Source organism: Gopherus flavomarginatus, chromosome 3 (genome assembly GCF_025201925.1).
Source record: "Gopherus flavomarginatus isolate rGopFla2 chromosome 3, rGopFla2.mat.asm, whole genome shotgun sequence".
Classification (NCBI taxonomy): domain Eukaryota; kingdom Metazoa; phylum Chordata; order Testudines; family Testudinidae; genus Gopherus; species Gopherus flavomarginatus.
This window is the reverse complement of record NC_066619.1, coordinates 40,464,110-40,479,961: the sequence shown is the minus strand read 5'-3', so window position 1 is coordinate 40,479,961 and position 15,852 is coordinate 40,464,110. Positions and strand designations below refer to the sequence as shown.

At 34.5% G+C, this 15,852-nt stretch overlaps 1 protein-coding gene across 11 annotated transcripts in view; it reads right to left on the bottom strand.

The window, feature by feature from the left end:
• The window catches only part of IPO11 (importin 11), a 250,522-nt gene that overhangs the window by 182,813 nt on the left and 51,857 nt on the right, over positions 1-15,852 (bottom strand). For all 11 annotated transcript variants that reach the window (XR_007773522.1, XM_050946896.1, XM_050946894.1 and 8 more), the window contains exons 9-16: positions 14,546-14,594; positions 12,908-12,978; positions 10,332-10,524; positions 8,198-8,350; positions 7,844-7,887; positions 5,107-5,197; positions 2,164-2,211; positions 1,361-1,466 (exon numbers count right to left, since the gene is read on the bottom strand). Coding sequence is in view for 10 of the 11 variants with exons in the window: in XM_050946896.1 (XP_050802853.1) it covers positions 1,361-1,466; positions 2,164-2,211; positions 5,107-5,197; positions 7,844-7,887; positions 8,198-8,350; positions 10,332-10,524; positions 12,908-12,978; positions 14,546-14,594 (755 nt within the window). In the remaining variant the exon portion in view is untranslated. The remainder of the gene's footprint in view (positions 1-1,360; positions 1,467-2,163; positions 2,212-5,106; positions 5,198-7,843; positions 7,888-8,197; positions 8,351-10,331; positions 10,525-12,907; positions 12,979-14,545; positions 14,595-15,852) is intronic.

Here is a 15,852-nt window from a genome sequence, read left to right as displayed (position 1 = left end):
CTAAAAGTAATAAGGGATTATTAATCTCAGCGTCAAGTGATACATTTATAATCCAGTAAATGGCTGATTTGGTGTGCGGGGGGGAAAGGGGGCAGGGTTAGGTTGGGTTATGGTGTTCAAATCACTCCCAAATAGAAGCTAGTTTAGAAACTACATTTCTTGTGCCAATTAAGGCAGGCTACCCAAATTATAGGCAGCTAGGGGATAATCTCCTCCCATTTCATCTCTAGCATAGGGCTACATGGTACATAAAGGATCTTATTTTGACCCCTGAATATGGCTTCTGGAGGAGATCCTAATCAAAGAGTGGTGGGTGAGCCACCATCTTGCTGGAAGACTGTGGGTGAGAAAAGCCATCTTGAACAAAGCCTGTCCCTGGCTAAATTAAGTTTTTAGACTTTTAAATATGTTTTCACTTTTATTTGCTCGTAACCATTTCTAGATTTATCTTTTCTACTTGAACTCAGTTAAAATGTTATCTTCTTTTCTTAATAAACTTATTTAACTATTTATCTAAACGAACAGTGCTGTGTTTGAATTAAAGTGAATGCTAACTCCAGTTAATGTGGCAAGTTGTTTAGTTCAGTCTCTTTAAAGGAACAAACAGGATAACTGCTGGCAAACTGCTGGATCCAAAGCAATTGAATCACACCTGTACAGCTGAGAGAACACAAAGTGCATGCTGGCTGGGAGCTACAAGTAGCAGAAGCATTTTGAGGCACTCAGAGTTATAATATAAGCAGTGACACAACCTTTCACTGATCTGAGTTGCAGCCCAGAATGTGACAGTGACAATTACGTCAGAAAACCACTGGCAGACACAAATAGCACAAGCAATATTATTTAAGTGATACCCTCCTATTAATCACTCACTCTTGTTTCTCCCCACTGAATCCATCTCTATGACCATGTATTTAGTTTATTGGGGGTAGGGTGGAGAGTTTGCATTTGAATTAAACAAAGATCAAATATAAAACAGGACAGTACACTGGTATTTGCCTTATTTGCCTTTCTCAAAGTGAGCTGAATGATTAAAGGTGTTATTTATTGTGCAGAGATAATTTAATAAAACTCAGATGTATAAAAGAAAGTATACATTAATTTTTACAAAAAAATCAAAAGTAGTCATCACATATGTATTGAAAAGCATAAGATCAAAAGTGAAGGGCTTCAGGAAACTCACCCTTTCGTGTACACATCAGTCATCTGTAAATATTTTATACCTTTCTGCTCATTTAGCAGGTATGTTTAAACAGTGAATATTCACCTGAGCTACACTTGCTTCATACCACATCTTAACACACTTGTATCAACAAATTACTTAAACAGCCAAGGTACAAAGAAAGATTAGAGTGCTCACCTGTTATGAGAGACTTGTAGCTCCGCTAGCAGCTGATTTTTAAACCACTGATCAAAATCCACACTGTCAAATAGCTCATAAGCTGCCAGCCCAACTGCATTGTAGACTGGAGAAAAATAGAGAAATTAAGTTTTGCTCTAGTCAAACTATGTTAAAATTCTAAAAATTGAAATTGAACAAATCTTGAAAATTATGCTTAATCACTTCTGTGCAGTAAGGAATATTATCCAACATTTATATTCTGAAAATTGAGAAATTAAAAAAGGAATGATTTGAGTAAAACAATGACAAAACCTTACAAAACTTCCCTCAGAGTTCTCTTTAGTTACAAATAAATTAAGTTCTATTGAGAAGGGTGTCATATAGTGTTAATAGCAGTTAAAGGAGCCAGGCGCTCCACAGTTCTAAATCTAACTCTACCAATGATTCCAAACAATCTCAGATCTTAAATATCCAAGGTCTCTGCACAGAAGATGTGTCTGAACGTAAAATCTATTCCTCAGGTAAGGAGTATTTCTTTATTTCTATTTATTTAGAATTCAATCATCCATTATTCTAGATACAGATTCAAAATATATCATATAAATCCATAAGATAGTTTTGGACATTGTTCCAGGTTGCAAGTTGAGTCTGATGGGGAAGAAATAGAGGCAGCTCCCTTTGAATTATTTTCTCATAATTTTGATATTCTTTTTCAAAATGTCAAAGTTACATCTCACAAATTCTTCTCAGACATTTTATAGAAGTCAGGCATATCCATAACGAGCTTTATTCCTTAAAAGGCAAAGTGAAATTTAATTTACCAGCATCTTTAATCAGTAGAGCATTAGTATCTTCCACATTCGTAGGCCCTGCAATAAAGTTAAAATAAAACCAATTATTAAAAAAATGGATTAACTAAACAAAGTCTGTAAGACCCTCAGTGGCTTGAGCATTGGCCTGCTAAACCCAGGGTTGTGAGTTCAGTCCCTGAGGGGACCATTTAGGGATCGGGGGAGGGGAAGATCTGTCAGGGACAGTACTTGGTCCTGCTAATGAAGGCAGGGGAATGGATTCGATGACCTTTCAAGGTCCTCTCCAGCTCTATGAGATAGGTATAGCTGCATATATTTCAGTGAAGTAGTGCATAGCAAAGAATCAAAATATACAGCCATAGCAATATAATCAAAAAAATCCTCTCTATAAATACAAACCTAAAAGTAATCCATTCTGTATTTAAAAGAGAACAGCACTGTTAAACTGATGCTTTTGTTTTTTTCGAACCTCTAAGAGAGGACCCATTCTGATTAAGAGAACATACTACATATCAAGAATATTCCTGTGCCTTACTGAAATACTGAATTTTTGACTGAAAAGTATCTACAATATGTGTTCATTGAAGAAAGCAAATGAAATTCAAATCCTTATTGTACCATACTTTGTCACCTTGGCAGTTACTTAATTACATTTATCATAAAAGATGCAGCTACAGAGTACTCATAAAGGTAAGTATTTTATAAATAAAAAACTCTGGAAAAAAATAGGAATTGGTAAAGAATGGCTATCAAGTAATGACTTTTTGCAGAAAAAGTGACCATCTGGTTACTTCTACGCATTACATGAAACTGTTTGCTATATAATTAAATATAATAACGTTCTAACAATTTAAATATTTAATTTTAACTTTTTTATGCCATGAACAATTTCGGCAATGAGAATTCCCATGCTGACAATACTTGAGACTTCACAATTTCAAGTTATTTACAGTTAATAATGTGGATGCCCTACTTTGGGAACTCAAAAAAGCTTCTGGCAGAGGAGTGACGAACATTTCCAGATATTTACCTTCCTGGAGTCTAATTCTGCCACCTCCATGCTAGAAAACTGTAATTCCTACAAAACCAAAGCCTCCAAACAATCTTAGACCTTAAATATCCAAGGTCTCTGCACAGAAGTTGTGCCTGGATGTAAAATCTATTCCTCAGGTAAGGAGTATTTATTTATTTCTACTTATTTAGAATTCAATCATCCATTACTCTAGGTACAGATTCAAAATATATCATAAAAATCCATAAGATAGTTTTGGACATTGATCCAGGTTGCAAGTTGAGTCTGATGGGGAATAAACTCGGAAGGTGGACATCTGAGCTATCAAGGTCATATGGTATTCTCTGGCACTCCTTTGTGAAATACTTTGGGGCTCGGAAAAAAACAGGGAAAATGCTGAGGGACATCCCCTCACTATTAAACTCTAGTCTTTCAGGAAAGAGTCCATTGAAATTCTTTCACAACTTCCTGTTTGGAAGCAGAACTTGTGACATTTGTTGTTATTTTCTATGGTAAAAAAGATCAGTCTGCAGGAAATCTCACAATGGGCATTGTCGCTAGGTCTAAGAACAAAACTATGTCAGTAGAAACTGAATTAACCTATCTGTAGTAAAGAGTGCAGCCCTTTCACAATCTTCAAAACCTATCAATCCAACATAATGAAATACCAAGCCAAAGAGAAAGAAAGATGTGTTAATTCCCCAAGAAGTGGGAAATGAAAAGTAATTGGGTTGTAAAAATTGATTCTAGGGTTTTACAGTACATCTCTCAAAATCTGTGCTTGGCTAGGAATGAAGCAGATAGAGCTAGCAAACAGCAGCACTAAGGTCCAACTTCTGCAATCATCCATTAAAATGTCTTGACTCCTGATCACACTAAGACAACTGATTGCATGGATCTACAGGGTAGAGAGGTTTACAGACTCTTAAACTGTGGTCTATGGATCACTGCTAGTCTGAGGAGAGAACTGATTGATCACAAAGAGGCTCCTGCTCCTCCTTTCCAACTGTTAAATGGCACTGAAATACAGCTAACCACATACAAACATTTTTCTTTTACTATGTGCCATAAGGAATTGTTGTGAATATCAAAAAAATGTTTTATGACTGCAAATAAGAATGGAGATGATCCACGAGAATCTCTTCAATAAACTGCAATGCACACTATGAGGTACAACAAGGTACATGGAGTAAAAACAAAGGTTATCGTCATGAAAAGTACAGTGAGTCCTGCTAACGCCCTTAGGTTGACTGTGAAACTCAGAAACTAAGCTGCAGTCCTGGTTATTTTCAGCTTGGCCAAGAGAACCTTTGTCTAACTGAAAAGGATTGATTTTTTCTAACCAAAGATTCTTCACCTCACCTAGAATGTCTGGGATGACTGAAAAGCTTTGGCATCATTTCCTAAAAGTATATTCTGTGGCTTCTACAGTGATGTCAGACGCATCATAAATTCTTTCAGAGAGTTTAACCAAATCAGGGACTTCTTGGTAAGCCCCCTGTAAAATGACTTACAGGACTTATGAAGGTGGTCAGCAACTCGCAGAAAATCCTATGAGTTCTAAATCCTCACTAAAGAACAGACCTTGCTCCAAATTTTGCCCCAGCTAAAGAAATCTAACCATAAACATTGAATAACCTCTTTTTCAGCCCTGAAACCCTATGTTGTCTATATAGTTATTAAAGACACCATACAGTCTAGGTCTACGAAAACAAAAATTCATAATATTTCCTTTCTGTAAATATACCCTTCATTTTCATCACAATATACTTACAAAACATCTCCAATATCATTTAGAATTATTTGAAAGATAGGAGAAAATATTTTAGGATACAAATTTAGATTTCGCAAATACATAAACATTAGGATTAATATACAGTCTGCACAAAATGAAATAGCACAATAATTCCAGTATATTAAAAACATTTTTAAAATCTTACCTTGTAGACTGTGAACCATTTCTAAAAGCACAGGAGTAAGGGTCTGATTATATTCATGGAAAATATCAATAAAAAGAACCTCTGTGCATGGCTGAAAAAGTAAAACAAATTGTTATAAAACCTAAATAAGACAAGTCTAGCCTGGTTTTAATACACAGTAAAATACATTTAAACTACTAAATACCTAATAAGGAAAACACTCCAGCACTACAACTTACTGAAAGTGACTTTGTCACAATACAGCATGTTCAATTAGAGCAAGATTTTGATACAGTAGTATCATATTCACAATGTACAGTTTACATTATAAGTTTGTTGATCAGTTACTAAATAAATAAGAAAATAACCGAGAGAAATATAATTAGCCAATTTTTATTCCTATAGCTTGCATAACAAATAAGTTACACTTTTATACTAGATTTCCAATATTTAACAAAGCTATCCAAAACGTATTCTTCAAGTCTCTCTGCTCTTTTTTCACTCAGCATATATTTCAGTTCTTTACTACTAATGTCTTCCATACAGTAGATCTTTACACAAGTGGCTCTTCAACTGTGGTCTATAGATTACTGGTAGTCTGTGGAAAGAGCTGGCTGATCACAAAGAGGCTCCTGCTCCTTTCTAATTGTTAAAATGAATTAAAAGACAGCTAACAATATACAAACATTTTTTCTTTTCCCATGTACAAGGAATTGCTGTCAATATCGAATGCATGTTATATGATTGCAAATAAGAGTGGAGGTGATACACAAGAACTTCTAATACAATGTGGTGACCACTGGGGGGAGGGGGGGGGAAATAGGATAATCCCAATTTTCAAAGCAATTTAAAATGAAGACTTTTTGCAATTTTAGTGTTGTGTATATATTTAAATTGAAGTAGAGGGAATCAAGATATTAGTAAAATTTTACATACATAGAGATATAAGCTGCCTCATTTAGTGTATTTTGAACTCTAATAAAAAACACAGAGTACATCCCTGCGTGCACAGGATTGAGTAACAAATCCTGAATACCAGTATTAAGTGACCAATGAAAATGGAATAGCTGTTCTTGAAACAACATGCTGCTCTCAATTCTACAACCACCATCAACTGAAGGGGAAGAAGAAGGGTAAACAAAACAATGAACTGAGGAAGAACAGGGCAGAACTGTTTAGGGAGGGACCAAAAAGAGCTCTTTGCAGCCCTCATTCTAAAAACAATCTAATTAAATTATCTTCCTTTCTAGGAAAACAGAGTAGAGGTCCCGGAGGAAGTATTCTGAGTCATGCATAAACATCCAGGCTCCTAAGTATAGTACCCAAAACTGGAGTTCAAAGAGCAGCATGGATTGAAATTTCCCTTAATAAAGTGGGATTACTGGGAAAGCCGTTTCCTAGCAGCTAACCGTAATCCAGGACTGCATAAGGCATGCTGGAAGACAGGTCTATATAAATCTGGCCCTCTCCACAGAAAAAGGAGAGTGTTGGAGGAGGCCAGCAAAGCTATGGAATCTCTCTTTGAAGAAAGGCAAGTAAACCCAATATTTGTTTGGTGTGCTTGTTCCACATATTGGTCTTTTTGACCTAGGAAAGGACTGTTAAACAGGCATTCTAACTCCAGAATCTAGCAAGAGCTGATGTTGAGGAGGCAGGAAAAATTCCACTAAAAGCCTCCACTAAATAGTCACAAAATGTATGTAACTAATCTGAATTAATGTGTAATCTTAATAATGTACCTGTACCCTACTCCCTCCCATTCCTTAGCCCTTTCTGTTTCTAATCATCATCAGTTTTATTTCATGTTTTGATATGGACTGTATACTTTATAGAGCAGAGCATTCTTTACGTTTGGTAAGGAATCTGGCACATCTTTCAGCATGATATAAACATTAAATAAAGTTTTCTTAAATTCTCTGACTTGGTTTGCTCAAGTTTGTTATGTATATAAACCAATAGGCTTAAGGAAAATATATGTAGAAAAACGTGTGTGTGTAACATACACACAAACACAGTTTCTGTCTTTTTGTTAATTAGTTTGTTTTATATAGTTAGGTGTCAACGGACACAGTGTATGCTCTTTTGTCCTCCAAGACAGCATGTGCAACCCTTGACGTATGCTCTATATTATGCCTTTTCTATCATCGTGCTTTTGAACTCAAAGGATACGCCTTTGAAAGCTACAGATGCTGACCCACGGAAATGTTACATTCTTTAGGGAGGTTGGTTTTTAAAAACATGCATCTTCTTCCTCTGATCTTGTCTGTTACAATAGTTTGGTTTTTAAAATGTAATACTTGAAAATGTTACGCCAAAGAATCTCAGGAACCTTTATTTAATATTTATTTAACAATACTCAAAGATGTGCTAAACATCTCAGAGAACAGAGCAAGATAGGTCTCTGACCTAGAATTTTTACATAAAACATGAAAAATATTATAAAGAAATTACCTTCACTCACTCAATATTTTTAAAGTACTGTATAGAATATGAACTCCACCTCTTTTTACCATAGCACACTGTACACTTACTTTCCAGTGTATTTAAGACTAAACATTAGTCAATATCTTAACACAAATTCAAACAGTTACTGTGAACTTCAATCTGTAGTATAATAAGTTCATATTCTTCTGAAAATGTTGGTTTATACTTTTTTTAATAAAATGTGACACCTTTGGGCTACAGGCCACTCAGCAAAGGCTTGAAGAACCACTTTTCTTTTTAATTAATCTTGTTTCATTCAAATTGAAATACTTACCCTGAGACTGTATTTCCAAGAATCTCCTCCTGTCTCCTCTACAGCTATAGTCCATAAAGAAAACATTACAAAAAATACAATGTATACTTTAGTTATGATTTCAAACAATATTAGTGACTTATTTAATCAGTATGAAAACATTATGGATAGGAAAACATGAGTTACTGCACATCTCGGGTTATGAAGAGAATCTCGAGAATGTAATCTCTCTATACAAGACTGTACAAATAAAAATGCCAGTCACTTTCTCCTGTGGATCTTACAAAGGGCATTTTTTGGATGCACTGTGAAAAGGGAACAGGTACTATTAAATATCTTAATAAAATTAGATGAAAATACAGTGTAATTTCTTACTGAAGCCTTCTGGGTCCTCTTCCCACATTGTCAATTCTTCCTCTGTTAGCAGGAAATAGTGAGAGACTAATCTCTTACATATCTCCATTAATGTTGGGTAAGTGAAGAATGATGTCTTTATCTTATGTGCTTCAAGAGTTTCAGGACTGCTATCTGTAATAGTAATACACTGTTACTAGTCCATGACTTAACATTATACTAGAATCCTATTAATCAATAAAAAAAGAAAATGTTGGACAGAAGACTCTCATAGTGAAAAAAACAATTACATCTCCATATTGACTTTAAGACAATTTCTTATAAAGCATCTAAACTGTTTAGAGAGTAAGAGTGTTCTATTAGCTGAAAAAATTGGTAGAAATGATGCCTCATAAAGTAAGTCTTGACTGCTCACTTTCTGATGTTAAATTATTCTGATTAATAGTCTTTTTTGTTGTTGTTCTTCATAACTGAAAGATTCTATCCTCAGGAAAGATTGTATCACCCTGTCCTGTCAGGAGCAACCATATTCCTTGAATCAGCTTGGCTCCACTCTGATTGGAAACAAATACTAGGAGGTTGTGGCCATTCTGAAAGAGGGCATTTTTGCTAGTGGGTACCCTTACGCTACATTATCAGAGAATAATACAAAATGACAGCCATTGTGAAAGAGGGTAGTTCATTGTGGAATTCTCAGGAGAAGAAAATTATCCTTCATCTCTGATACAAATGAAACTGTCAGTTATGAAGAATAAATGCAAAAAAATGGCCATTAAGCCTAAAATAATTATTGAATTGTACCAAGTCATGAGATTTCAGTGAGTTTCAACCACATGTGATCATTCAGGACATAAAAATGGCCTGACAGGATGCTAAATTTCTTAAAGAACCAATTTTTTAAACTAATTTTAATTCAAACTAAGTAACAGGCTTATTTTCAAATTCTCTGAAAATTCATCTGGTGCCCAAAGAGTAAGTGCTGTAATTTTTAGCAGGATACACTGAATTCTTCATACATAAAGCATTTTGACTCCTCCTTTAATTCGAAAAAGTAAATCATAATTATGGAACTGCAAATAGCAGTTCCATAATAAATTCTGTTAATTATAATCCAAATATGTTACAATTTGTTCATTGACATTCTAATATCTGGTACAAGAATATCAAATAACAATTGAAGATCTGCAGTTCTTCCTGCAACATATTTTTAAGTACAGGATTTGATAATCTGAACTAAAATCATCAGAATTTCTGAACCTCTTAAAAAATTTAGTCCCATTGCTGGATTATTTTAATTTGGAAAGGAAAATTATATACTTTTTTTTTCTGAATCCAATTAGATGCTGGTGTAGAGAGTGACCAGGCAGAAAATGTGAAAAATCGGGAAGGGGGCGGGGGGTAATAGGAGCCTATATAAGAAAAAGACTCAAAAATTGGGACTGTCCCTATAAAATCAGGACATCTGGTCACCCTATCTGGTGTCTCATCAAACGCAAACATGAAACTAAAACTAAAATTAAGTAATCTTTACAGACAGATGTGTTTCAACACTAAGGAAAAGTAATTGTAATTATCCACGTATTAGTTTCAAAAATTTTTAGCTAGAGCCAGCCTCTTGTGAATCAACCACAGAGTAAGAATTGCAGAAAAATTCATTGCATTCAACAGCATGCTGAAACTTTTACTTTGATTCTGTAGCTCAAACAGTATTACTGTGAACTATGGTACACAGTAGAAACATTATTTTATCAGACATTTTCCTAGCAAAGGAAAAAGACAGCACTGAGTTTGATGAACCATAAATTAAGTTGGCCCTTGAACTAAATATGGGCTCTTTATTTTATATGGTTAATGAAAGCCAGAGCAGTAAGTAATTTCTCTGTATTTCTATGTGGGAAAGCTGTTCTGTTGCATGTTTCTTATGTATTTAAGTGGTAATTATAGAACAATTTGGAGATTCTTTCTAAAGCTTGATTTTCACAGTCAAAATATTAACAATATGCAATATTTAGTATATGATCATGTTAACTAGTACAATATTAAGAATTTTTAAAATGCCTCTTTTAAAAATGTTTGAAGTTCATGTTGTGTCACAGCTGGCAAGCTCCCGCCACCCCCGAGAATGGGAAACATGCTGAGGAAAAAGCAGCAGTACCTTCGAAATGTTTTGATGGCTTGTAAGCATAATTTTTTACAATCATCTTAATGAGATTCATGCACTGGACAATGAATCGCTCAAATGCAACTCCTTCACCAGCCTCTGTGAAAACATAGCTTACAGCAAACTCCAATGATCTCTGAATCAGAGGGGTGAATGAAAAAGGATGTTGGTCCAGGAAGTCCAAAAGCTAAAAAGTGAGGGAAGAAAAACATATGACTTAATTCATACACATTTTATGTGCACAAAGGACTTTCATAAACCATCTTGTAAAAACAGGAGCACATTTATGTAATGTGAAAATCTAACAGTTGGCCACAAAAATTAAATTAAAACAAAATCACTTTTATGGTGCTTACTGATTCATTCATTTTATCTGTTGGTGTTTTAATTCTTATTTCCAAAGCAATGTTTTGTTAATAAGAATGACAGTTTAAGGAACCATGTACTTTTTCAACTATTCAGTGCTATATTATTGCTAAGCAACAATTCACAGATGTAAGAACTGATTTTCCCTAAAACAAGAAAAAAGCTAGCCCCCAAATGAACAATATTCTTATTAGTAATCAACCATTCACACCTATTACCAACCATATTTAAAGTACTGAACATTTACTTCCATTATAACTGAATAACTTTTTGTGTAAAAAAGGTGCGTACAAAGGGATCTTCAGTTTCTTTCCCCCATTCCAGTCCAGGCATCTGTTCCTTTAAAAACTTAGCAATTAGTTATATAAACCATTTTAACCTATGTCTTTTCAAAGGTGTCTCTGCAAGGTAGGAAACTGTTTAAAATGAAATCTGCTTCTTCTTTGCAGGGCCAAAGGCTGTGCCTGTTAACAAAAGGCTTGCATAAGCCCTATTAGTGACTGCAATCATTCTCTACTCCGAAATGCTTTGTAAGCGGCAGCAATGGCAGTTGTCTACTTGAATAGGGAAAGTTAGAAGTCTTCCACTCAATTTGTTCAGTGCTGTCTCTGCTACTGCACTCTAGATGTGCTTTCAACAAACTCAATCTCAGCACAAGATTAGACTTTCATTCATTTTCTATCTGCAGCAAGTTTATTCAGAGTTAAAGATCACAGGAGATCAAGAAAGATAAGCATAATAGGAGAAGAGACAAAAGAAGAAGAGAGCCTAGTTTCCTATATGGATCAGGCTTTGTTTGTGTATAGTCTTCTCCCCTGAAGTATATAGGTTATAGTTTCTTAAACGAAGCCTTTGACTCAATAAGGATTAAAATCCTGAAGTGTTCTGAGTTAACTAGCTTCCTGGCCATTACTCTAGAATTTTCTCTTCAGTTCCTTCAAATTTCTGTAGCACTCCAAAAATGACTGAGTCATAAATGTTGTTTATAGTTTTCTTGTAGCTGTTTTGGCCCCAGGATAGGAGAGAGACAAGCTGGGTGATGCAATATCTTTTATTGGACCAACTTGTGTGGTGAAAGAGACAAGCTTTTGAGCTATACAGAACTCTTCTGTAGTCAAGAAGAGCTCTGTATAGCTTGAAAGTTTGTCTCTTTCACCAAGAAAAGTTGATCCAATAAAAGATATTGCCTCACCTCCTTGTCTCTGAGTCATACAAGGTCACCTGAGCCCAAAAGGCTTGCATCCATACAATCCTCAGGGAGGCTAGTCTGAAGAGAATGAATTGCTTCTTTGCATCTACCAAGAAAATAAATGAAAGATGGATTTGGGAACAGTCCCTGTACTCTCTGGTTGTTGGGGTTTGAATGAGAAAAAGATATATGAATGCTTCGTTTGCAGGAGCCATCAAAGAACTATGGGCCTAATTTTCAGAGGCACTGAGTGCCTGCAGCTTGACTTCAGCTGGAACTGCAAGTGCTTGGCACTGCTGATAATCAGGCTCCATGTTTAAGTAAGAAGTCATATGGGCCAGAAGATGGAATCCTCAAACACTGGGAATGTTAGACGTGTTTCATGTCTGAAAGATGATGCACCTAAATCTACTAAAACTGTCTTCTGGCATAGCACGAACCCCTTGTGCAGACCAAAAATACTGAATTGCAGTTGAAAAGTATGGGTTGTTTTTTGTTTGTTTGTTTTTAAGTAAATTAATCAAGAACAGTCAGTTAATTAATATGATCATGACTATTCTTATTTTTTACTCACAACCCACATTTTCAAGTGAGTCCAGACGTTTAATAAAGACGACTGGAAAATTGTTTACAATCTCTTATATTAACCTCCTACACTGATCAACATCACAATTCTTCTTTTAAAAATATATCTGTCAAGAGCAGGCTCCAAAATAGTGGCTATAAATTTTACTTTTGAAATACATTTAATTTTATTTTAGGTAATAAAATGTATGTTACATTCTGACAGTTCATATTGGTCTCCTGAGTAAAGCAGATACTCCTTTCTTTAAAGGAATACATCTTTTCAAGATTATATTTTGTGAGAGTAAAGCTATGAATTACAATTAAGTGCTTCTTCACAGTATATAAAACATATGAGTTTTAAAGAATATATATTTAACTTAATGTGGATTACTCATTCAAAATATTGAAAACTCCATTCTAGTAACGGAATTGTGAACTTGAAACTTACCACTTTAGTGAACAGAATAATAGTCTTTTCTAGACGGTCTCTGCATACATTTTCTGTTCCTGTACTTCTACCTGGTAAATCACAGATATTTAACAAACATCATTTCTTAATCTTCCCTTTATTTCATGATATCTACATTTGGAAAAATTATCTTTGGAGACATAGCTCACTCTTGCGGTCATATCTTCCTAATTGCAGATAAAGCAAAGTGAACAGGTAGCACTATGGCAGATGAAATTCAGTGCTGACAAACGCAAGGACCCAAATATGGGAATACAGCTACTTCTAAATTAGCTATAAAAACTGAGGAAAGAACATGAGCATCGTTATGAACAGCTCAATGAAAAAGCTGTCATAAAAGCAAACAACTGCTAGGAGGGACAAGGAAGGGGGTAGAAAACACTTACAAGTTTATAATGACATTATTAAAAATCCATGGCACACCCTCGGCATAGAATACTATGTTCACTTTTGGTTGCCTTATTTCAAAAAGATATAGCCAAAATAGAATGGATTCAAAGACTGATTACAAAAATGATTACAGGCACAGAGACATTTCTGAATAAATATACAATGATAAGACTGGGACTCTTTAAGGAAAGACACAAATAAGAAGAGACACAATAGAAGTGTGTGTGTGTGTATATATATATGACACAATGAATCGTATAGTAAAGGTAAACTCTGTGACAATTTACCCACTTAAGAAAAATAGCATCTTCCAATGAAACCAAAAAGCAACATATTTTAAGCTAGTAAAAGTAAATGGATTTTTAAAAAGCACACTAGACACAATGAACCTATGGAATCCATTGTCATAAGCTATCATGTATGCTAAGGTCTCAATAGGCTACATATATAGAGATATCTACACAAGAACATTCACTGCTAGATGAGACAGGATAAAAATTGAAAGATATATTAAACATATGTTTCAAAGCATAAGCTAATCATTAACCAAATGTCAGGAAGCAACTTTCCCTACAGGTAGATTGTTCCCTAATTGTCCCCTACAGGGTTTCTTGTACTTTCCTGTGAAGCATCTGGTATTGATCATTGCCATAGACAGGATATTGGACTAAATGAACCACAAATGTACTTGGATAAATGTACCTGAAAAAAACATTTGTCACAATATTTCCTGTCACAGTAAATGAAATTTAAGATTAAAACTACTGACTGTTTCATGATACAATTGGAGAAATAATCACAAATTCTCTCCCCTTTGACATTTTCCAAAACTCATCCGTGGCATCTTCGAAGGAAAAGCTTAAGATGGCTTAATTTCTTTTTACATTCCATGTACTTTTTTTTTGTTTCCTCTTTGTTCTGTGGTTTATATGGGAGATATTGCCTTTTTACTAATTTTAGTATTAATTCTTGACTAAATCTCTTTACCTTTTGTTTTTTTGGCAAGAAGACTTTGATTATTTGGCACCCAAAATTAAGATCTGTATTATTACTGAACATCTTTTCTGTATACTAGGAATGAGAAGTGCATTGAAATACACAGTTTTGTATTCATGAGAAAATGTCAAAATGCCTTTGACACCAACTATTTGTTTAAATATTAGAGGTAGGGGGAATCTTAATATTCTTAATGTACCCCAGGACAGCATGCTTGAGAAAAGTACTTACTACATTCCAGAAACTGTTTTAGTCGCTCAAATACTGCATGTAGAAATCCCTGAAAAATATCAAAAAGTCACATTTGGTTAAAAAGTGAAGCCCATTGCGGACTGTATGCAGAGAGGTAATGTATTATTTGCATACAAAAGATACCGGATTTCACTAAAGATCCGTCAAACTGAGAAGTCAGTTCAGAAGCAATTGCAGAGTTCAAAATAATTCCCTACATTACTTCATTACTGAATATAAATATAAAGAAAGTACATTTTTCTATTTGAATTATATACTTTATACGATACACAATTTTCTTTTGATTTTTACTATTTTTCATTCACAATCCAATCATTTCTCAAGGAAAATAACAAAAACACTGCTGTAGAACTACTAATAATGATGATCTTCCTCCTTTGAACTGCTCCCTTTGTAAGATAACACTTTGTTGAAAACAAGAGGTGAGGGTTTTCTCCAGTGAATGAAATTTCAGTATATCATACTTAATCATGAAGCTGTGGCTAAATCCTGTGGTTATTTATGACTAAAAAATGTTGTCTTTGTGATAAAGAAATATCTAATTTATTTCTAACATTACATCAGTCTCAGGCTAAGCACTTTAACAAACTTAAAGTCATAAAGAAACATTACGCTGAGATTCTAAGTGCTTAGAAGCAAAATTACTGTAGGTGTTATGACCCCTGAAAATAAAAATATGTCCTGTGACCTGGCAGAGTAGCTCACTCCATTGCCAATTTATATATAATTCATTCCACCAACAGAGTGTGTCTAATATATTCTGATGAAATCCAAAATCATAAGAAATTTCTCCATCAGGAGCGGCTGCACCTTAGCATTCACAGCATTAATGAGTGATAGCATACACATTGATAAATGGGTATGTCGCACTGAGCAAATGACTAGCCTAAATACTGATACTGCAAAATAAACATAAGCCAGATATAAGCTTGATAAGCACTTATAAAATGAATGGTTATTTTCACCCATTAAAGTATGAGCACCTATAAATATATTTATTAAAGTAATTGGACAGTTTCTCTAGTTGTTGCTCATAAATTGCACAGTTTATAATTACAGATCAACAACTTAAATAAATTGTTCCTCAGGTTTCAAAGATTCCTGAATTCTAAATCTAATGACAAGTGTGAAAATACCACAAAAAGATGTTATTTGAAAAGGTTCTTTCAGAAACAGTGAGAGGCTATGCAGAGGCAGTATAGATCAAGTACTGAAAGATCAGAGGGAATTCAACTATTTGTATGAAATGTCAGCTCAATCAGGAATCCTATTTTCAATGGTTTTGG